This window comes from Centroberyx gerrardi, chromosome 11 (assembly GCF_048128805.1).
Source record: "Centroberyx gerrardi isolate f3 chromosome 11, fCenGer3.hap1.cur.20231027, whole genome shotgun sequence".
Lineage (NCBI taxonomy): Eukaryota > Metazoa > Chordata > Actinopteri > Beryciformes > Berycidae > Centroberyx > Centroberyx gerrardi.
Genome location: NC_136007.1, coordinates 23892086 through 23914951, shown reverse-complemented (window position 1 = coordinate 23914951; position 22866 = coordinate 23892086). Strand labels below are relative to the sequence as shown.

Here is a 22866-nt window from a genome sequence, read left to right as displayed (position 1 = left end):
TGTCATATCTAGAATGGTTGCAGATGATAAAAGCAGAATAATGTATTTCTGCCTCAATATTCTGAAATCACAGCTGTATGAAATACTTTAGGTATGAAGAACATTGATGAGTCAAGTGAAAGTGGACTTCCTAGTTTTGTACAGGCCATAATCAAGCTGCACAATGTGTTTGATGTCAGTGTTACAGCAGTGCTGCACACACTGGGTGGGATCTAAAAGGTCACCCAAGGTCATACGCTGATAAAGAGAATAAAGAGATAGCGGAAGATAGTGGAAGATCCATCCATGCCTTGCATCACAACACTGGGACAGATGCTCACAAACATGTATAGACTTGTGTGTATATACATGCATATACACACACACACACACACACACACACACACACACACACACACACTATCTCCCGCCCTCTCTCTCTCTGTCCTCTGTCTGTCTCTCTCAGTTTCTCTTATTAGACTCAGTTCGCCCAGGCTAATGTGTTTGACTGCCAATCCATTTTGCTTTGCCCTTTGATCACATTTTCATAAATTATTGATTTATTCAGGCTCATCTAATTAGGTTATTAACACTGTGGTCTTGAGTGTCTCCGTTTTTACCTGCACCCACTGACAAACTGTTTCCAGCTGCTGTTCAAAATAAATGCAGTTTATTTCTAAAATGGAGGGGAAAAGTCACGTCAGAAAGATTGATAATAGCCTGCTTGGTAATAATGGTTATAATCTAATAATGAGTTGTTAACACGTGTTATAAAAAATAGTGTAATTAGAGAATTTACTTATTTTTCAGATGTTTTCTCATTCAGTGTGAAACAGCTCCCTAGGGTGCATAATGAGCTGGCATTATTCATCTATTATTCTACTATTTGCTGGCACCATCTGCCCGCTTTGCCTATAATGGATACTCTTGGACACAAAGGCCAGTTTCTCTATCATGAATCAGAAGCATAATTAGACCTAAAACATATCATGTAGTGTAGACTGACCTTTTTGTTGCTTTGGTATAGTTTGTATAATTTAATTTTTACTTAAAAACCTCTATAATATCCCTTTAATAATCCTATAGGGATTTATAGTGTGTGACTTTACAGTGACCTTATCATATTTAATGGTATGGTATCACTATAATATTGCTTCTAGTTTTGTAGCGACATTTTTATAGTATCCTTATAAAATTGATCTAAGGCTTACTATAGGCCCAGTTCTTTTTCGTTAGGGTCCTTAAAGTGTGTCATTTACATCGGGCAAAAATGTTTTACATTCTGAGCACCAAACCTTAACGCAAAGAGCAGCCCAGTGGAAAATCCCTCCACTGCTGTTTTATTAGATGTTGACCACAGAAAGTTAACGTCTAAATGTTGACAAAACAGAAGCAAATGATGGTTGGATAGACTATGGGTTGAAACGTCCCTCCCCCTGTACCACGACGCAGCGTGCGTAACGACGGCCTCAGCTACGCCAAGCTATCCATTGTTAGCCAGGCTAATACCGGATACGAGGCGAATCAAGTTTCAAAATAAAAGCACGAATTGTCAATTTATGGTATCTTTGTTTTTATTTTGGTACTTTGTATTAGCCTACGCATTTGTATTAGTCTACGCAAACAACGTTGCAAACGTCAATGAGGCTTTCAGTTTGAAAGTTTACCCGGAAGTCACATTTTATTATTGCAAGCTTGACTGGTGTTTTCCTCCTCTGGTCCAGTTCTGAGTCTGTTGGATGCTGAGCAGGAGGGCGGGGCCGTTTTTCCTTGCAGTGCCCTACTGTGGTGTGATGTAGCTGCAGCTAACACCGGACAGAGCGGAGAGAGGGAAGCGGAGAAAACATCAATCCGGTTGGTTTCTAACAGCCTTATTAAAATCTATGCTAGTAGCTTATATTTAACGCGCTATGGATTTACTAACTAACTTCATTTAACGTGAAGAATATTGGAGCCCTCCACGCAGGCAGACGTACGGACATCTTGTTTGTCACATATCAGGATACCGGGGGGTTAGAGAAATATTCTTTCCTTCAACCGGATCCGCGACAAATTGTACAGTAGTGGAAGTCATTAAAAATCACCATGGCGTGGCCCTGTATCACCAGGGCGTGCTGCATGGCCCGTTTCTGGAACCAGCTGGACAAGGCTGACATTGCGGTGCCTTTGGTTTTCACCAAGTACACGGACGTCTCTGAGATGCAGCACATCCAGCTGCAGCCGCCGCTCCACCCTGCCCAGGCCCGGGTCGCCATAGAAACGCAGCCGTCTCGCTCAGAACCCCGTAAGGCGGGAAATACGGCTGCACGCGCGCCCCGGAGGAGCGTCTCCGAGGAGCGCGTGTGCAGCTCCGTGATGCGTCAGGACTTTAAGCACTGGAGAGTACGACCCGAGCCGAGCTGTAAACCCAAGAACGAGTACCACGGCCCGGACACCCCGTTCAACACCGAGACCCAGTACCAGAAGGACTTCAAGCCGTGGCCCATCCCGAAACGGGGCGACCACCCCTGGATACCCAAACCGTCTCCCTCCATCTCCGGCGGCAACGACCGGGCCCCGGACAGGTCCAAGCACCCCAAACAGCACGTGACGCCGGCGGAGGTGGACAGCGGCGTGGAGAAAAGCGCTATCGCCGACAAAGTGCAGGAGAAAGACATTCTTCAAGGGCAAGAGAGGAAAAAGAGGGCAAGTAAGAAAGCGGAGGGGCAGAAGAAAGTAGTGCTGAAGGTGGAAGGAGAGGCGGAGGGCAGAGGGAGGGCGGCGGCGGATGCTCTCAACAGGCAGATAAAGGAGGAGGTGGCAGCAGGCAGCTCGTACAGGTGAGTTGAGTTCAGACAGCGGCCACAGCTGCACACTGTCATGTTAACTTTACTTAGATTCTAGTGCTTGGTTCCCAAACGGAGGGATCCTCCAGGGAGCCCCAGGGGGTCTCCAGCAAAATGAGGATTAGTTTAATTACACTGTTATTTAGCCTAATTCACGACAGACTATTCTGATTATAGGTTTCACACTCTTGCACTGTTATCTGCCCACCTACTGTAGATACAGACAATACAAATCTCCTCATAGGGGTTTCCCTGGGACAACCCTTTATCAAATGGGGGTCCATATATGAGAAAACCTTTATAAAATGTGGTTCTGTGGTGGTGGTGTTCAGTGTATCTATTTGGGGGCCCATGAAATAGAAAAGTTTGGGTAGGTCATGAGATGCAAATGTACATTTCCTCACAATCCCTTTCTCAGGACTTGATTGAGGGTAAAAAAAAATGGATCCCCCTCTTTTTTTTTTTTTTAGAAAACAGCAGCTCTGGGTTACATTCAACAAAGCATGTGAAAACATTATGGAGCATTCAACTTTTTCTCCACAGAACTAAATGGAAAGGCTGGGTGGAATTGTTGCCAAATGCTGTTTATGTCCAAGACCCCGAGGTTAATCTCTGTCCCATTATGCAATGTCCATGAGTGATGATGGAGGCTGGCAGATGGATGTACATCAAGTCATGCACAGTCCTCTTGAAGCTGTACATTGTTATTATAGGTGACTTTCCTGCTCTGTGAAGGTTGTGGGTAGATTGGTATGACGTGAAATCACGTGCCGTTTCCGTCTCACATCTTTATAAATGAGCCAGCAATGAAGCGACACATGGCTTTTGAATTTGTGAGAACAGCTTGTTCTTCCTTTGCTCAGGCTGGTGTTGTGGTTGTGTTATTTGTTTCTGCGCAAATCAAAATGTTTAGTGAATTGTGACGGTGAACTCCTGCACTCAGCACATAGGAGTATTCAGCAAATACATATAAGCGTGCACAACTCAAACGTTTTTGTTTTGTTTTACTGTTACTTGCAATCATTGCTCAGCATTAATTTCGAACACTATTGTCCTTAAACTATATATGAACTATATGTCTTTAACACATTGTGCTACTAGCATGTTTAAAAACATTGATTTGATTCACAGTATTTATATGAATGCAAATTATTATATTGTGGCTGAGCCTTTTCAAAGGATACAGATTTGGGGTGAAAAAAGAAGCCTGACTGAAGTGTGACTTGTGTGGCAGAAGGTGCATGGTGCAAGATCAAAAAGTCATTCTTACAGCTGTTAGGTGCTTTGCTGCTGTGCCTGCGCTGCTGAACAGTCAGCAGGGAGCAGCCTGGGGCAGTTTCCCCCCACATGGCATGAAATGGCTGCACTGTGACAAGCAGCAGGCCCGTCAGCTCCGTCTTTCCCTGACTCAAAGCAGGTCAGCTGTGGGTTAATACCAACACGAGTATGCACACAGTAAGCACACACATACACACACACACACACACACACACACTCATAAGCATACACACATGCACATGCTCTCGCTCTCCTTATCTTGCTGTCTCTGTCTCTTTCACACACACACACACACACACATACATATATACACACATGCACAGACACACATACAGATGACAGAAGAACCAAGGCAGCAGCAACAGTGGTTTATAGGGAATAAATAGAAGAACCGGGTAGTTAGCATGAGCAGTGATAGCCACCATGGCTGAACAGACAAAGAAAAGAGCGCCACCTACAGAAACTCAAACTGCATCAAACAGAAAATAAGGAAAAAGACGTCACAGTACTGGACACACTGTTTGATTGACAGGTGATCTCTGGGAAGTGCAGTGCAGAAACACCACAGCAATGAGCGCTGAGCACCAAAGATGGAGACAAAATAAAATAAAAGAACGAGGACCTCGCAGATTACCACTTTAAACCATTGCATATTGATGCCTTATGGTAGCTTTGAGACATTGTATTGATCATCAACATTTCAGCTATGTATTGGAATTGCAAAATCCATATAGCATTTTCATGGATTGCTTGCCATCAAGCATCTTGACCCCAAACTGTGGATAGAAGGAGTGGGACCGACCCTGACAGGCAAGCTGGGTCACTTCCCAGTTTATGCTTAGTCAGTCTACTAATTGCCTTTCCAAAACAGTAGAAACTATTTCTCTCTCGGAGAAAATTGTTTAACAGACCGTGAAGTAAATTCACTTCTGTAAATACTCAAAGAGTTACCTTCCCTTTGGCTGCATGAGTTTTTCATCCCGGCTGTTTGAAGATTTTCTATGCCGGGGCCAATCTTGTGTCCTCATTCCTCGGGATGCCATACATTTTCCCTCTTTCCTCTTCAGTGTAATTCTATGTAGTCAGAGCACGTAGACGCTGTAGCAGGAATCAGCTTTCATTAGGGAACTACACTCACTCAGCCATTGTGTTGCTTTACATCGGCCCAATTAGAGATGAAGCTCAATGCCCCTCTGCCCCATTCTCTGACAAGGACACCTGCCATTTTTTTTTTAAACCTTTATTTATCTACAGAGGGCTTGCTGAACACGAATGCTCTTTTTCTGCAATGTGCCTGGGAGATTCCCAGTGCAACCACAGTCTTATTCTACTGGCCTCTGAGATGTTACACTGGAGCAGCCTGGGGTTCAGTGCCTTGCTCAAGGGCACTTTGGTGGTTGTTGTTGAGGGAGGGGTGAGTGTTACATGTTTACATCCCGCAGCTTGATGTTCTCAGTTGGTGCAGGGTTTTGAACTGACAGCCCTCTAGTCACAAGCCCGCCTATCTAACCTTCATGCTGCCACCAACCCTTCTTTGCATTATGTTTAAAATGCCATTTTTTGCATGAGAATAAGTCACATTAGCTTTTTTCTGTGCTGCTACCAGCCCCATTACTGCTATAAAATGCAAAGACCGCGTTTCATCTCGTCAGTGTTATTTGTCCCATCATCCCATGGGTGGAATCTAATAATGGGACATTCGATGCCGCGAAGAGCAAATTGCATAATGTGCTATAAAGCAAATGAGTGAGAATGATGAATGGGAGTGGAGTTTCATGGCTGACAGGAAAAGCAGGTAGTTTAGGTTCATTGAGTTCAGGAAGGGAGAGAGAGAGACCGAAGAGGCATGAATTTTTAATTTTCATTTGTGTCGCGTATCACCGCTCTACATTTTTCACAGCAGTGCGATCTCATCCTGCCTCCTTGCTGTATCCGGATGCCTCCTCTTTTGATTTTCCTCTCCCTCATGTTTTCCAGATGGGCACATGTTGATGCGGTGGCCGTAAAAGCCTCTCTCTGCCGAACAGAGTCCTCGATGAGTCGGTCTTTTATCCCACCTTTACCGAACAGGGCACTCGTGGTACCAGACAGAACACTGTAAAGAGGCCAACGGATTCTGCTGGATTTAAAAATGATCCTCTTAGAGAGCCTGCAAAGCCTCATGTTTCTACTGACAAGCAGTGAATGCAGAAACACCCATTCCACTTCATCTCTGACACAGAAACAGGACAGGACAAAACATTAAAGGGGGGGATGCTATCTCATGCTTCCCAAGCTCACTCATCTCCTTCCGAGCTATGCAGATGAAACTAGTGAGGTTCGGTTGTACGATTTTACCAGATATTGTTGCCAATATATTATTCCTGGTCTTAACCCCAAGATCATGGCTGGTAGTCAGTGGTCAGTTGTTGCATCCATGCAGAGCTCTGCCAGCTAAAGCTAACTGTCTTATGTAACCCATTCTAATCTGATTACAGTTGATTCACAAAGAAATATTTTCAGATTTGTTTCTGGATATGAATGAATTATATAAGATAAACTAGTTATACCTATCATTGTATCTAAATACTGACCTTTGTGCACATAATTGGCTGCTGGGTTACAGCTACACAACCAAAATGGTCAAATCAAGGTTCCTTGGCTGGTAAATTTAAGACGGCTGCTAGAGTATGTTTCATAATAGTTATACAATAGTTGTTGTTATGGAAATTAGCATTGCTTTGATTTAGAAGAATTAGAAAACTGATGTGTTGCCATGGCAAAGGCATAATTACTGACAGCATTTACTGACAGTACTGACAAAGCTAATTTCCATACCAACATTGTTAAAACTTTATGGGAACCATCTTATGCAAAGCAGTGAGAATCCTTACAAGACAGTAGGAGGTGCCCTTACTATCCATTCTAATTGTACTGTTGCAGCTTTTATATTGGGTTTTCGGTGTAGCCGTTCCACTGCTGCTGTCTAAGAAGCTACAGAGAGGCTGTCGGATAGAGATGAGGCCAGCTGATCCCAGAGGAAGGAGGGAGTATTGACGTGGAGCCAGGCGCTACACCCGCTGACACGCTAAGAAACACTGTCAGGAAGTGAAGCCACTGTGCGTAGGCAGATCAATTCCCGTGAATACAGTGAGAGAAGGCGGCCAGTCCGTATCCCTGGCCAGCTAAGGTGTAGAATCAGATTCAGACTCACTGGAATCGCCATTTACAATAAATGTAGAGAGATTTGTCTCGGTGGTATTGGTGCAGAGATGTATTGACAATTTACACGGTTTCAAAGTGCATACTGACATAGAGACAACCTGACCTCACATACAGTGCAAAGGGAAAATTCAAGACATACTGTAGAGAATACTATGCATATCAAGCTACATTGATATATGAACATTTACCTACAGAATTAACATTGATTTTGATAGCAATCTGGATGGACTCATCTGGGAGACATACAGTATATTGTACTTACCGTTGTGAAATTCTAGACACTGGCTGCAAGGAATATTTTTTGATATTCTGATGTTCATATTATTGTGATATTGCTGTTGGGCAGTTTGTTATTTTTTGCTCTTAGCTCTTTTACATTCCTGGGAGTAGCCTAGTTGGAGGAGGGTCAGCTTAAAATAAAAGGCTTGACTGATGATCCAGTAAAAGAGAAAATAGCTGATTTGGCGTTTTAAATTAAGGGTTGTTTTTGTTTCTTTCAATGGGGATCATTTACTGATTGGAATGTGAAGTAAATTTGTTTAGATTTTTTCACTGAACTCGTATTGATTTCTGTGGCCTGCCAACAAACCAACAGTTCATGCTTTCAACTGCTCATGATAATGTGCCGATTCATCGTGTTTGTTGTTTGAAGTAAACGGTTTAAGTTTTTTTCATTAACTGCAACTCAGCACTGTTTTATTCCACAGTGCAGACATTTGCTGGCATTTGTTTCCGTGTCCTTATGGCCATCCCTTGGTGAGTTGAGAGGAGTTGACCAGATTGTGCCATGTCAGAGCTGGGTGGCATGCAGCTCAGCAGTGTTGTTCCCTGGCGTCGTTCCACCCCTGTCAGTGCCAGTGTTTGGTCTTGGTGACGAGGCCTTCGCTGCACATCTCCTCTACCCCAGCGGGTCAGCAGGGTCAGCCGTCCAAAGCAGCTTTAGTCACCCAGCAAGAAATATCAAGTGGTATGATAGCATAGCCTGGGCCTCAGTGACTCCCACCGTGGAGTAACATCCTCTGAAACCTTCCCAAATAACAAAGTAGTAAGAAAAGATGCAAAAAGAGGTTATTGGATGTGTGTTGTTAAGAGATAGTGATTCCATTTGTTGAGCAAGATGCTTTGTTTAAATTCACTAGTGTTTTTGTGAATGTTAAAATTCACATTTAGCATTTTTATAGATCCATCATTTATAAAGATGATTGGTTATTAGGGTTGTAATCTCTTTTTTTGAAGCAGGTATGAATCCTTACACCCTACTCACTGATGTTCACTACCTCAGTTTATGCAACTGTTTTACAATCTGAAAGCACCAGCGGTTTCCATGTTGCACAGTAAAATGCCTGCGTCTAACATTAATTATCACCAGAGGCTGTGAGCATTGAGACCATACTACCAGAACCTAAGGGACATTTGTGAAAATGACACACCAGCCAGTCTTGCATAACCTACACTCTCAAAAGGGACTACTTAGTGTGCTAGTGCTATTTAGCACTTAGGGTTCTCCATGTTCACCATGTCTCTGTAGGAGTAATACTTGAAGGTGCGATTATTCTCAGAAGTTCTTCGTATAAAGCCCTCTCTGACAAGTAATAAATTATTGAAAAATAAAAACACTTACTGAGTGTGTGTTGGATTGTCCTATAGGTAATTACTTCAAGTCAATGGTTGCTTTGTCCTGAAGTCAAATGCAGGACACTGGGACCAAACGCAGTCAAACACAGAAGTTTGGGATCATCAATATGATGCTTTTACCTGCTGGACAAGCTAGATTAACTGGGGCCATGAGCAACAAAAGCAAGAAAAATGGTGAATGTATCATCACTATGGCTCCCTAACTCCTATCACCAACTGATAAAAGCAGTGGTTTCCATGTTGCACAGTAAAATGCCTCTAACATGAATCATCCCCAGAGGCTGTAAGCTTTGAGACATCACTAACACAGCCTGAGGGGGCGGCCTCATCTGACCTCTACGGACTGTCATGTTTTCACACTCATTAAGCGGAGAGTGGTTAGATGCAGCAGATGCTAACCCTAACTCCATGACGTGACAGCCATTGAACCAGGAACCCTTTTTGAACCGTCATTTTTTTTGTGTGTTGTAGCAAGTACCAAGTACACGCTGACCTCAGAGACACTGGCTGTATTGTTACACAGTCATATGTCCATGACCAGCAGCTATGTTACAGTACAGACCGGTGTTTCACACTCTCCACCCCATCTGCACTCACAAACACACACACACACACTCTCTCTCTCGCTCTCTCTCTCTCTCTCTCTCTCTCTCTCTCTCTCTCTCTCTCTCCTCTCTCTACACACACACACGCACACATACACAGACACACACACACACACACACTGTACTGTCATGTGAGTACTTTATGCCCTTGGCCTTGGACATTGTTGTGTAACCTGTCTTTGCATTGTAGCTTCTTGGCCCAGTCGAGCATTAAAAGTGGACTTCAGTCCTCTTATGTAACCGCTCTCTCTGATTTCCACCTCTGTTCTGCACCACTGGAGGGATTGCTCCATTCAGCAGCCAGGACACACGTCACTGTCACCACCCATTATATCAGAAATAGTTTGCTTTTGAGATTATGGTATGGTCATTTTACTCCTCAGTGTTTTGTTTTTATATATATGTATATATGAATAGCTTAAATGTTAGTGCTTGACAGCTAATTTAGTAGAATATTGTATTGATTTATGAGAGCTTATTATACAATTAAGAAGATAGTCTATGTTCATGTATTTCGAAATTTAAGTGAAAATCTGTTTGACATCATTTTGTAAATGTTAGCTGTCTTTATTGATATTCTGGTGATATAGTTCCATGAAATCATAAAGGTTAGATGAAATACTTGAACAACTTCAGAGTGTTTTCTGAAAATGTCACTTTCATTTTGTCATGTCCACCAAATCTGTGATATTCATTGATATATTTACCAGTACCGCTAACATACTGTAGGTATGATGCAGAAATCTTGCCTCAAACGGACCCCGCTTGGACCATTGAAAATTATTAAAATCACTGAGAATCATAAACCATGCAAATGTGTTTATCTTCCAGGGCTTTGCTTTCTGTTATCGTTTTTGACACTTTACTCCCACATGCTATCCCATGACAACCTACCACAAGAGCATCTTTGAGGTCAGGATCCAGCTCTCACGCTGCGATGCATCCAAACAACCAACCAACTCCAGCTACAGTCTCACTGAAACACCAACCATGCCTCTAACGCCCCCCCACCCCCACCCCCCACTCCCACCCCCCACTCCATGTATTAGACGATACAACAAAATCAAAACTAGCTAAAAATCAGACAGGGTCGGACAGTCTCCAAGGCTGTGCTAAGCTACTAGCAGTTTTTCTTAGCTGCCAGTTATTGATTTTATGCCATTTCATATGATCTGGGCGGACTAATTGTTCTAATGAGGCTGTAGTACTGCAGCCTCGCCTTGTGTTCGCTCCTCCATCCGGCCTGGTAATGGTGTTACCTAATATAGTGCTTCCCTTCACTTACACAAGGAACAGGGAGTTTTCACTGGGCCCGGGCTACAGTACACACAGTTGACTGGCTGTGAGTGTGTACAGTGGATCATGCTGTGTTGGGGGTGGAGGTTTTGAGTGTTTGTCACTGCATTTGGGGCCATAGGGCAGAATTGATGTGTTTTCATTTGTTATTAGCTACTGTATCTTGGGATCCTATTGATGGATAAGCAAGAAGACAAACCATAAAAAGATGTTTGTAATGTTTTGAATGACAGTTTTTAAAATGCAAGGAGCCTATTAGCCATTGGAGCATTTTAGTAAAAGGGGAAGACCACTACTATAATTGATGAATTCACATATGTTATTCTTTTGGCTTGGGAAGTTCAATCAATATTTGAGAGTAGGGACAAACACAGAGGCCATAATCTGGCACGTCTTATGGGTGTTCATGCTGGAGTTTCTCTCTGGATAATTAATGAGCCTGGCAATGTTTGCCAGAGGTTTTACATCAAAAGTAGCTTTATAGTAGACATAGTAATGCTATCAGATTAATCAGAAAATCATCCTGGGTAGCTTCTGTCTTCTTCTTCTTCTTCTTCTTCTTCTTCTTCTTCTTCTTCTTCTTCTTCTTCTTCTTCTTCTTCTTCTTCTTCTTCCTCTTCTTCGTCTGTCACAGTCACTTTTTCCATCTTTTCCAGTTCATTCTTTATGGAGCTGTACATTGATGCAGTATCACTGAGTACAGAGCAGAGCAAACTCTTCTCTCTTGTTTCTGGCTATGAAAGATATGAGTGAATACATTTTTATCTTACAATTATGACTAGCCAAATAGAATAAAGGCTTTTTAACAGATTTGGATCTCTGTCCACATAATTACCAGAGGACCCTTTTTTATCCAAAGAGCAGCCGACCCTCCTTTAACATTAGAAGCCAAGGCATCCTAGCCTCCTATCTGTTTTTCAAGATAGTAGTGAATGTTTATTAACAAATGCTTAATCGTGCTAGGCCCATGTGTAAGGAAGATCTCCTTATCCAAGAATAGCACAGTGGGTTAACATAGAGCTATTTACAACATATGGTAGTTTGTTGGTAATGGATGGGTGAGTAATGCTGAGGGAATACACTGCAGTGGAAAATAAAGTGTGAAAGAGAGAGAGAGAGAGACTGCTGCTGTGTGATATTTTGTAATAAATGACTTTAATGTGCACCAGGAGTCAAAATGCTGCGTATTGCCCTCTGCGGTCTAGTTATCTATGGATCTTATATATGTGGGTGGGACTGGTGCTGGACTCATACACAGCACATGCTGCAGGCAGCCCGCTCTGTGTGTTTGCCATAGTGCTGACCTTCTCCAGAACTGCTGTGTGAGGACTATATTAAAAACATGAGACTGTGGTGCAGCACTCCTCCCCAGCCAGCTCTCTTACACCCTGACATACTCTGCTCTCCTGTAGTAATGCACCAGTCACTTGACATATTTCTGTAGAGAGGGATTACAGAATGGATGGGCGCCACACTCTCTCCATTGGAAGTAATGTTTATTTAACCAGAGGACATGAAAACATCCGGCCAGGAAGGCTTTCACCACACAACAATCAAGAACAAAAAGGAAGCTACACACCAAAGACAATGGGAGAGACATAAAGTGATCACTGATTTGCATATGGATAACCAGAGATACCAGCAGAGAAACAAATGGGCAACATTAAAACAGTATACAACATATAAAAAGCATTGAAAAGCATTATGAACCAGTCTAAAAGTGAAGGGGAAATAGCTGTAAGGTGCATTCGTGAAAAACAAGCTAAGTAATCCTTTTCAAGGTTGAGACTGTTTGGGGTAAAAATATCCAGGTTATGGATCCAAAACAGTTTCCTTTGTCAGCAGCATTTATAGAAAATGATTACCTAGAATGATTACAAGATGTAAGTCATTCTGCGTCTTTTCACCCACACAATGTAACTGTAATGTCATGTCTCTAACGATAGCGTGGCACTGTGCACTTTCTGATGATAGCTGACTTATTTCTTTCCACGTAGAACTGAGTTCAAGGCTTACAGAGATGTGAAGCCGGTGAAGATGATCCGGGCCAAGTCCCAGTACCTCCCGCCAGACGGGAAGACCAGCCTGGAGACCAGCTACAGTGCCACCTTCAGGGGCGAGCAGGCCCAGCTGCAGCCCGCCGACAACAAGGCCCTGGAGAGGAGGAGGATACGCAGCCTGTACAGCGAGCCTTACCTAGATTCCACCAAGCAGGTGAGACAGGACTACATTTGTCACTTCTGGGCCACTGTAGTACAGTTTAAAGTGCATTTTGGGGTTTATTCTTTGCCCAAGGGGAAAATCCTCCATGTGTGCTATTAGGGATGATAAAATCTCCATCTTACAGAGAATTTTTGTCTTGCTGTTTGTTGTTGATCTTAGGGATTCAGTGCACATTTGAACACAACACAGTTTTGGAAATGAATGGCCATAATCAAGGCATTTCAGTTTAGGAATCTCACTTCCACTATCCAACATCCTTAGGTTGACAGGTATAGTGCCCCCCGCTCTAAACCCAAAAAGGCGGGCACCACAACGGCAGGCCAGGGCAAGCCAGTGAAGAAAGCCAAAGATAAGCAGAGCGCGGCGCTGAGAGGCACCAAGAAGAAGACCTCAGAGAACCAGCCTGAGAACCGGTCGGCGGAGGGGGACAAGGAGAAAAGTAAAGAGATGAACAACAAACTGGCTGAGGCAAAAGAGTAAAAATCATTTAGCACTACTTCTCCTTTTATTTCTTTTGGGGGAAAAGAACGCAGAGGCTGCAAAATTCATTAGAGGTTCTCATCTTTGTTCTCGTCCCTCTATCTTCTCTTATCTCTTTCTTCTTTCTCCTCTTACTCTCTATTCCCCTTCTCTCTCCTCTCTCTCAGTTTCTTCTCCAGGCTCTCTCTCTTTCCCTCTCTCTCTCTCTCTCTCTCCCTCCTTTGCTCAGTCTCTCAGTATTCTCTCTCTTAATGTCTCTTCTCTCCCCCCCTTCACTACCTCTTGGCTAAGTTTGTACAGTAGTAACACAGTAAAATGTCAGGGTTTAGACATGACATGTCACTGCTCCCCCCGCCTCACGCTATATTACATCGCTATAGTAACGGGTGGGCGTGAGCATCCTCTTCCTCCGCCATTTGATGCCACCCGCCGCCCCCACTCTCCTCGTCTCCATCTCCAGGTTGCCATGGCTACTGGCTGCCTGGCTAGCCAATGGATGGCTCTTGCTGCATGGGCCCACCGACAAGCAATTCTGTAGGGTTGGCTTTGATCAGCTGAGCAGATTGCTTTGTTGAGTTTATCAAGGATTTTTTTGTTTGTTTGTTGTTGTTTTTTTAGGAAAGAAATCTCAAATTGGCACCCTGGATATGGTCTCTGCACTAAATTAATAGCAAAAGATACTCATCTTGACATTCTGAAAATCTTTGATAAATGTGCTGCTTGGTTAATCATCAGTGTATGGATCCATGGCTTGTTTTGTGCCTGCTCTGTTGTCTTTGGTACTGTTCTCTGTTCATGGTAGTGCACACAGGGCTCAAAGGCTGTCTGATATCAGATGGGCAATATCACAATGCTTTGTTAAACGTGATTTTGAAAGCCAGTGTCTCATTTTGTTAACTGAACTGTTCTGTCAACTATACATAATGGTTTTGAATTGAATATAATTGTCTGAAGGACCTCTTCTCCCTTTCAGTATTCCTACCATTTATATGAAATCCATTCACACAGTTGTATTTTGGGTCACCCAAGGCTATTTTGTAACACCCATTTGGTTGCCAACGAACCATCTGGGTCACTCTAAACTGATTATGCATTACTACACCAGTCATTTGCATAGCAGATGAGTACTCCTACTGAATTAGATAATACTGTCATGCAGTCGTAATGGAATATTTAACATTGTCTAGATACAGAAGGGTGAAATTTCGACGGGGCTTGTAAATGTGGCTCTGGTTTGTTTGCTGTCTGCCAAGTGCACAGCGTGTATAGCTATCAGTCTCAACGGCCATAGCTCTGTGTAATCTCTCCCGACACAATCTTCATTACCAAGACTGATCCCTCTGTAATGCTACACAGCCGTGATGCAACTGCACAGGCATACATACACACACAAATGCACCCAAACTCACTTCTCCTTTTGGCTCTTTGTCATACACACTGCCATGGGTGACTGTAACCAATGTGATTAGACCCTCCTGGGACGATAGCAGACAGCTCCCATCGCTGCTCCAGTCCACTATTCACATCACCTCTAAAGGGGCCGATCTGGATTCACCTTCCAAATATATCATGAACAATTCACTGCCATTTAGCACATTTGTTTACGGGGATATCATTTGATCTCATTCTCTTTATAAAAATGGTGAATTATATCTGCTAATGCCTCTTTTATTCTAACATACCCCAATGATAACACAGTGATGTGATGGTAAGTTTGAATGCTTCTCTCTTTTGGACTCCACTGTTCATCACTCTCTGTTTCTGACTGCATGTTGTCTTACATCGGCCCAAACTCAAGGCCGCTCCCCTGAATTAGGTGTGTATGAAGTCTGTTGGTTTGATGAGGTTCGGTTTACTTGTAAAATGTTGTTTTAACACTGAATGGATTTATTTTTGCTTTGTCTGGCAAGTTGAACATGGTGGACAATGTTTGTGTGTAAGGGGTATAGCAAATTATACCAAATCAAGCTGTATAGCTTCCATTTTTGGTTGTGGTTTAACCTACAGTTGAGGAAAAAGGGAAAATGAAGTTGTATTATAACCGTTTATCTGTTCATGTCCAAATTGATGATGATAACCCCCCTTGTATATATACAATAACTTATATCTGTCTATATATTGCCACTAGGGCTCCATATCAGCTGAGCCCTAGGACCTTGTCTAGGCTCTACACTTGGTCCAAGGCAAACTAGCTGCTTCCTGTAAGTCTTACTATAGAGAAGCTTCTGCGTCCTTCCAGGCCTTTTGTTTGGGGTTATAGGAGCATTGTACAGGGCCTGTCTTGTCCTGGGTCACCCATCACCGTCCTCCACCCCCCTCAGGCACCCTGCTCACTGTTCTCATCTGTTCTGCCAGTCAGCATCCCTCCCTCCATTTTGAGTGGAAGACTGTATCGTCTCCATTTTATGTGGTGTTCTGAGTCGGTCCCAGAGACCACCACCATGCCATAGTCTGTCCAAACTGAAGCACGTGCCCCATCAGGATAAGGGCCAACTCATTAGCATTTTGCAGTCTTTCGTTGGGGGGCGCTTTCTCATGTGACACAAGGGAGGGGGGGCTTGTGGGGGCAGTAAATGTAAACAGTGCTTAGCACACCACACACCCGGTGCTATCTTTATGATTACTAGGCAAATAAGGATAGAAAGTATGGTGAAGAAAGTTATGTCTTGGGCAAAAAAATATTTTACTGTGACGTGCTTGTGTTTCTATCTGCTTGCTCATATTTAATGAAATATTACAAATAAATGCAAAAAGCAGAAAAAGCAGTGTCTTCTTGCTTCTTTTTGTTGAGAAGTATGGAAGGGGTGGAAGATTAGCGGTTGCAGGTATCTGTGGATGTTCCTCCTGTCCCAGTCCTTGTCTTTGTGAGACAGACAATATTTACTGAATAAATCCACATGGAAGAGAATTTTGCTCTCACAGTTTCTTTCTATGCTTATCCACGATTGCGCCACATTCTGGCATGAGTTCTGACATCCTTTCCAGGCCGTGCATATTGCCGTCATGTGAGAACTGAAGAATATATTATTCTTGCATCATGTCTCCAATATATTCCAAGAACTCATCCAAATTCTATAGCAACATGCATGTCAAAGGATGTCTAGAACCTTATTCCAGAATAAGATGTCATGTGCTTTTCAGGCCCCAAGTAATGTACAAATGATGCAATTATCTATGCAGTGCTCCTTTATGTGTGTAACTACCACAAATGTGTAAGGCTATATTTTCTGAAATCACATTGTACTTTCTCATACTTAGTCTGCTGTCATGGTTAACGTATTTGAGGATGTCAAATTTGGATGATGCTGTGTCCAATTCCTAGTGCGCTAATGAGTGACATTCTGATTCATTTGAAGGGTTGTGCTAAAACAGTACCACTACATACAACTCTGCCAGCCAATCCGAGATATTGGCTGGGTGCAGACCCTAAAGCAACACCTGTGGGGCTGTGCACTACCCAATCCCAGGTAATCATAATAACGAAAAGAAACTGACCACAAGCCACAAATGCCACTCATTCCCATTCATACATGCTCATGGAGTTCTGATTTTCTTTAACTGTTTTTCTATTGCAGTGGCACAGTTTTGTTTTTATGGTGAACCACCACATTCTCTGGTCTACTCCTCAGGTCATAGCCCCCCTGTATTTCTCTTCCATATGGACAGTAGCTTAGGGGAGTGAATGGGGCTGTCTGAATGCCTGCTGTCACATCCTACATGTAAGGTTCCTTAAGGTCCCTCTCTTAAGGAGGCCTTGGGTTTAGTCAAGTCATCCCTGGCCATCCTTGAACCTCTGTCAGCTGCTGTGATGCACACACTCTCCTTGGTTTCAAGAAATAAGGCAAACAGACTGCATGGCTGCATAAACCTGACTGTTGAATTATTCACCCAGATGAGTAGAGTGGAGAACACCACTCCCTCTATTTATGAGGCAAGCAGGTTACTCATACCCATGCAACCACTGTATACCGTTTGATATTACATTATCACCACATATAAAACAAAAATACGATCAGTTCACATTTTTGCTTGTTGTAGAGAGAAAGGCATCACTGGATAAACCTCTCCATACTATGTTTGCATTATAATTATCCATTTTTTCATTCTAGATCCGTTTCTAGATTTACCAGAGCATGCTGGAATTGTTGTCTGTGGGACCTGCAATCTGAATTTATGTGTTTAATAATATATCTAGCACAACTGTTCAATGTTAGCTTGGATATGAGATGAACTGTAACCAGGGTAAGTATGAATGGGAAGAAGGATGCAGCTCTATTTTGGAAAGACACAGTTCAGAGGAAATTGTAAGTGCATGTTTATAATCTCCTCTCCAGTTTGTAGAGCTAACTCATTTAGATTCAAATGTGATTGGACCAATAGATTACAGTGTCTTGTAGCTCTCTCTCACAGAACACCCCGAGACCCTCATTGCGCCGTGAGTATGCTGTAGTTTGTAATCTCATTGCAATTAAGTGAATGGATCGGAAGATGGATTGGATTTGAACCAGCGGCCTATATTGATCGACAGAAATAAACCAAAAGCTTTACTTCAATTCAGCATTTCTGCTCTTACCAGGGGATTTGTATTCTTGTTAAGCTTTCAAAATGAACTGCAACATGATTTATTAGTCACTCGATCCTGCCAAGATTGTCTTAAGCTATTTTTTTTATGTAATGTCTGTGAGCCCTTGGGATGCTGCTGCTTGGTTTCCTAATGGGTTCTCCTCCCCTAAAACAGACGCCTGACGTTCTCCTCTGAAATGAGTGGTCACAGGGTGCTCAGCTCAGCGCAGCCCAATGGCTTGTGTCGTTCGCCTCAGAGAAATGCCTCATCACGTGTCCCTCTCTCTGTCTCCTTCTTCTCTGGTATCTTAACTATGTGCTGCCTCCTAGAGATGCTAAGGAGGATGTTCTCGGACCCGATCATCATCATTCCCAGGGTGCCGCTGGAGGAGAACCAGAACCCCTGGTGGAGAGACCCGAGCCCCGGAGGAGCGGCGGAGTCGTACGCTTTGCCCACGATGTAAAGCAGACGGATTAGATCTGCCGTATACAGAGACCGCTGCTCTGTACTGTACATATCTAGTATTTGCAACTAAGTTGTATTAGAAAAAGAGTTGAACCCCACTGAAATGTTTTCGCTATCCGAGAGGAAACCCACATACTGTAGGACCCACGCATGTTTGAAGCAGCTTTTGGCTCAGAGGTCATAGCTGTTCGATCCAAGGCATTATTGCAAAGGTGCTACATCAATTTCTGGTTACATGCTCTTGTTTTAATATGATTTCATAATATGTTTTATTGTCAGTAATGTTAGAAATACCACACCATAAAGTGCTTATACAACGATTACAACAAACTGTACTGTACATTAATCACTTCTAGTGTAAATAAATGAGCATAACTTGCACATTGCCGAACTTTTTGTTGTATGGTTAATAATTTTGTATGGCCTAAAGTGAGGAAGAAGTGAGTAAGGTAGACAGAAAAAAATCAACATAGTTCAGCATGTAACACAGACAGTGGACTCCTAAAAAGACAATATGTTACTGTCCAAAAGCCTACAGAGCCTATGGAAATTCTATAATAGAAGTTGGCATTATACATTTTCAAAAAAAAGACTAAAAACGTGCCCAGACTTGGTGTATTGTTCAAAACCCCTGCCTCTGCAACTATTTTTAACCCTGCTGGACTGAAACTAGGACCGAACCCTTTACCTTGCATCTCTCCTAAATGTCTAAGTCAGCAAAAGAGGAAATATAAATGGACTACCCACTTTCCTTAAAAAAACAAAACAGAAATAACATTTTTGCAAGGAATGTTTGGCAACCCTTTTGGGTGTCTCGTAAAGGCAGATGCTCATATTTCATTTATGGCTTACAGTCCAGAAAAGAAAAGTGGTGTGGGTGTAAGTGAAAGAGAGATAAAGGGAGGGGGGAGGGGGGGGGAGGGGGTCAGTAAATCAGTGTGAATGAGGTTGTGTGACAGGGTGTTTGGGGGTTTGGGATTTGGGGAGGAGCAGCTGTTTCCTTGTCACAGTTCATATTGCTCCTCATTATACTGGCCTCTCTCTGTTACTGCTATTAGGTTTATAGGAAACTGTTAGATGATATGTGTGACTACCATTACATCCCCTCACTCACCCACTCAATCTCACACACACATACACACACACACACACACACACAAAAAGAGACATGCATACACACATAATGTGCACACACAGGATCGTTGAGCTCTGCAGTTCAGAAATGGACACATCTCATCACATAAGCGAGTGCCGTTGGTCTGGATGATGTCGGGATTTGTGTGTGTGTGTGTGTGTGAGTGTGTGTGCGTGTGTGTGCGTGTGTGTGCGTGTGTGTGTGGCAATGGGTTAACATACCCCCCATCAGTCACTCCTCATCAGCCAAGCAGTCATCTCGATAAAGAACTCACAAATAATTCAAAACTCAGAAGAGCACTTTGCTCACAGAGCGGAGCACCATCAGTTCTCTTGTGTTACCACTTGCTGCCAGTAAGGGAAATATCTTCAAAGTCCAAATTGGTCTGTTACTGGTCTGAGAATATTATGGGCTACACAGAGTCTCAAGTCATACATATCAGACACTGGACCAATGAGGAGTAGAAGTCCAAAAACCATATAATGCATTTCTGCACTGTTCTATTTTTGCCCAGTGACAATATTCATGCTATTCTCAGACGCAAAGATTGGAGACCATCAATCCCTCCTGAAAGAAATTGACAGCTTCCAATCGAAATTGCACCCACATCAAACTGTGATGAATGGAGTAACTGGAACGAAACGTCCCACCGTGACTCATGGCCATAAACAAAAGCCACATAACAAGTGACAAACATTTTACAGTCCCTCGGCTGCCTAAAAGCGCAGTTACATCCCTCACCATTAAGGATTGCAATCCATTTGCGGTAATTACAATACTCAGGTGCTTGGAGGAAGGTCTTGGCCGGTCTGTAAACAGAAAATAAAGATGTTTAATTAGTAATGACCTGTGTGAGTTGAGACCGGTCTGAAAGCCTTGAGAGATCGCTACACACACACACACACACACATACACATACACACACATACCATAAGGCATGATGAATGACTGTCTCAGAGCCACCTTGACCTGGATGAACAGAGAGACGGATGTGAGGAAGAGGGGGAGGAAAGAGGGAGGATGGCGTGGAGAGACGGATCATATTGCAGCCATTACGAAGGATGTGGCTCAACTGCTTTCCGGAATACAGATTCTTGGATGTAAAAAACACATTTCTCCTCCACTGCACTTTCTAATCCCCAAGGCCTGACAATATGAGTTTGGGTATCACTCCCCAGACACCCGTTTCTGTATTTAACAATGGGGAGGTGCAGCATTGCTCCCTCAGTGTGTGAAGGTTATAAATGATCAAACACCTGCTCTCCACCAGGGACGCAAACACCGCTGTTTTTGATGCACGCATGAAGGTAAATCCAACGTCATCCAAAGCAGATTAATTGCAGAAGAGTCCCCAAACGCTTATTAGAAGAAGTAGAGGAAATCTCTGCTTAAGTTGGAGTCAAATCCAATGAATTTGCATCAGAGGATCTGGATACAGTAAGTGTTTTCATCAATAATAAAGGCACATTGCAGCAGATTTAGCTTTAAGGAATGAAATCGAAACGGTTCCCCGCTCTTCTGGTAGTTCTCCTTTGATCGCTGCTGCTCTCCCCTCCCTCCATCCATCTTTCCCTGCATCCCTGCACTAGGCCGTTGCTATGGAGACGGGTTGCCAGGTCTCAGACGGCGAGGCTGAACGGGTTAATTAGGGGGCGGGGCGGTCGTAGCATCTCCAGATGGTAAGCCCTCCTTCGCCACGCGTCTCCAGGGAGCTCCCTCTCAAAGAAAAAGCCTCTCCTGTTTATCACGCGGCCCCTAGAGGCCTCACCTCGACACCGAGACGTGCCGGAGCTGCATTCATGACCCCGAGCAACAACAGGGATTATGGAAACTCCGTGGAAAGCAGGATCCTCCTCTTCAGTTCTGCTCAGCTGAGGAAGGCTTACCAGAAATCTATTTTGAACCATAGCAGAGAAATATGCCCAAAAATACATATATATGAAAATATATATATATATATATATATGTTTCATGTGAAGCAAAAAACAATGTGATCTTTTTCTTCAATAGAATATATCTTCACATACTCTTTCCCTTGCATGTTGTCACCTGAAAACAGTGTAAATACATAATGTTTATCTCTATGCAGGCTGGAAGCCATCTTGCAGTGATTTCTTTTTTTACTGCTGAAAAACTGCATCAGCAGCACCCTCAAGTGTCTGGATTCATGCAGGACATGAAACAGTATTTATTTCAGGTAAGTTTATATTGTCATACCGATTGCAGTACAGATTTATATGTTGTACAACTGAGTATAGAATAACATTTCAGATTTATAACATACTATAAATTCTTCATTTGACACAGTAGAAAAATAGCAGCAAAAAGAAAATAAAGTGACAACTGTGCTTGAGCGATGCCCATGTACTGCATATTCAAGCATATTTGACTATATGAACATGATGATTTATACATGATATGCAATACAGACTAGTTTAGTGCAAACTAATAACATTACAGGTACAGCAGAAGCCAAAGGTGCATTTTTCCAGTGTTGTGAGCCAGGTAGTGAAAGGTGCTTTATACTCAGAAGGCGTTTTCACTTTTCTGAATTTGACAATAGTTTGGTTACATTTTTCTCCAATGTTAGTATACTGTAAATGCCTAAACATTATACTGTTTTCAAAGTTTGATTTAAACATATGGAGAGTGTCACAGTGTAAAAACAACGACCCATAAAGGTGTGAGACATGATGATTCAATCATAGAAAAGAACATGATACTAGAAACAGCATGACTAGAATGAATAGTACTTTTTATGCACATAATTCACCATATAGCTACTATTCAGACAAACCACAGAACTCACATCATACAGCATAATGAATGTATTTTCCATATATCTATTTCCATCCCCAAATCAATGCAACATCCTGGTATTTTGTATATAGGGATGTTGGAGACACATTTGCCAAGTAATTCAGTATATAGTTAAAGCTTACTGAGCAGACTCTACACAGTATAACGAACCTGTTTGAATGTGATCACTGCTTTAATGTTGAACATTGTAACTACTATGGTGATGTGTGTAATTGTTGCACATTTATCTACAATTTAATGAATTAGTGAAATAGATAAAAACATATTTTGAATGTCCACCATCAATTATTATATTATTATTATTATTGTGAGTGTTGTTAATTATTACACTTGCTTCAGTAATAACATATAAATAAT

At 42.7% G+C, this 22866-nt stretch overlaps 1 protein-coding gene across 1 annotated transcript; it reads left to right on the top strand.

Annotated features, from left to right (window-relative positions):
- Positions 1-1992: 1992 nt before the first annotated feature.
- Positions 1993-18566, top strand: map6a (microtubule-associated protein 6a). The gene is made up of 5 exons (XM_071898387.2): positions 1993-2798; positions 12820-13036; positions 13307-13521; positions 16882-16992; positions 18419-18566. The coding sequence occupies exons 1-5, from the start codon at positions 2065-2067 to the stop codon at positions 18564-18566; spliced, it is 1425 nt and encodes a 474-aa protein (XP_071754488.1). The 5' UTR covers positions 1993-2064.
- The last annotated feature ends 4300 nt before the right edge of the window (positions 18567-22866 follow it).

What these genes read in the sequence shown, in the direction of transcription:
- map6a (XM_071898387.2), top strand. Translation starts at nt 2,065, where the DNA reads ATGGCGTGGCCCTGTATCACCAGGGCGTGCTGCATGGCCCGTTTCTGG. An exon ending in ACCTAGATTCCACCAAGCAG is followed by an intron (nt 13,037 to 13,306) that starts GTGAGACAGGAC and finishes CAACATCCTTAG; the next exon opens with GTTGACAGGTATAGTGCCCC. An exon ending in AAACTGGCTGAGGCAAAAGA is followed by an intron (nt 13,522 to 16,881) that starts GTAAAAATCATT and finishes ATTCATTTGAAG; the next exon opens with GGTTGTGCTAAAACAGTACC.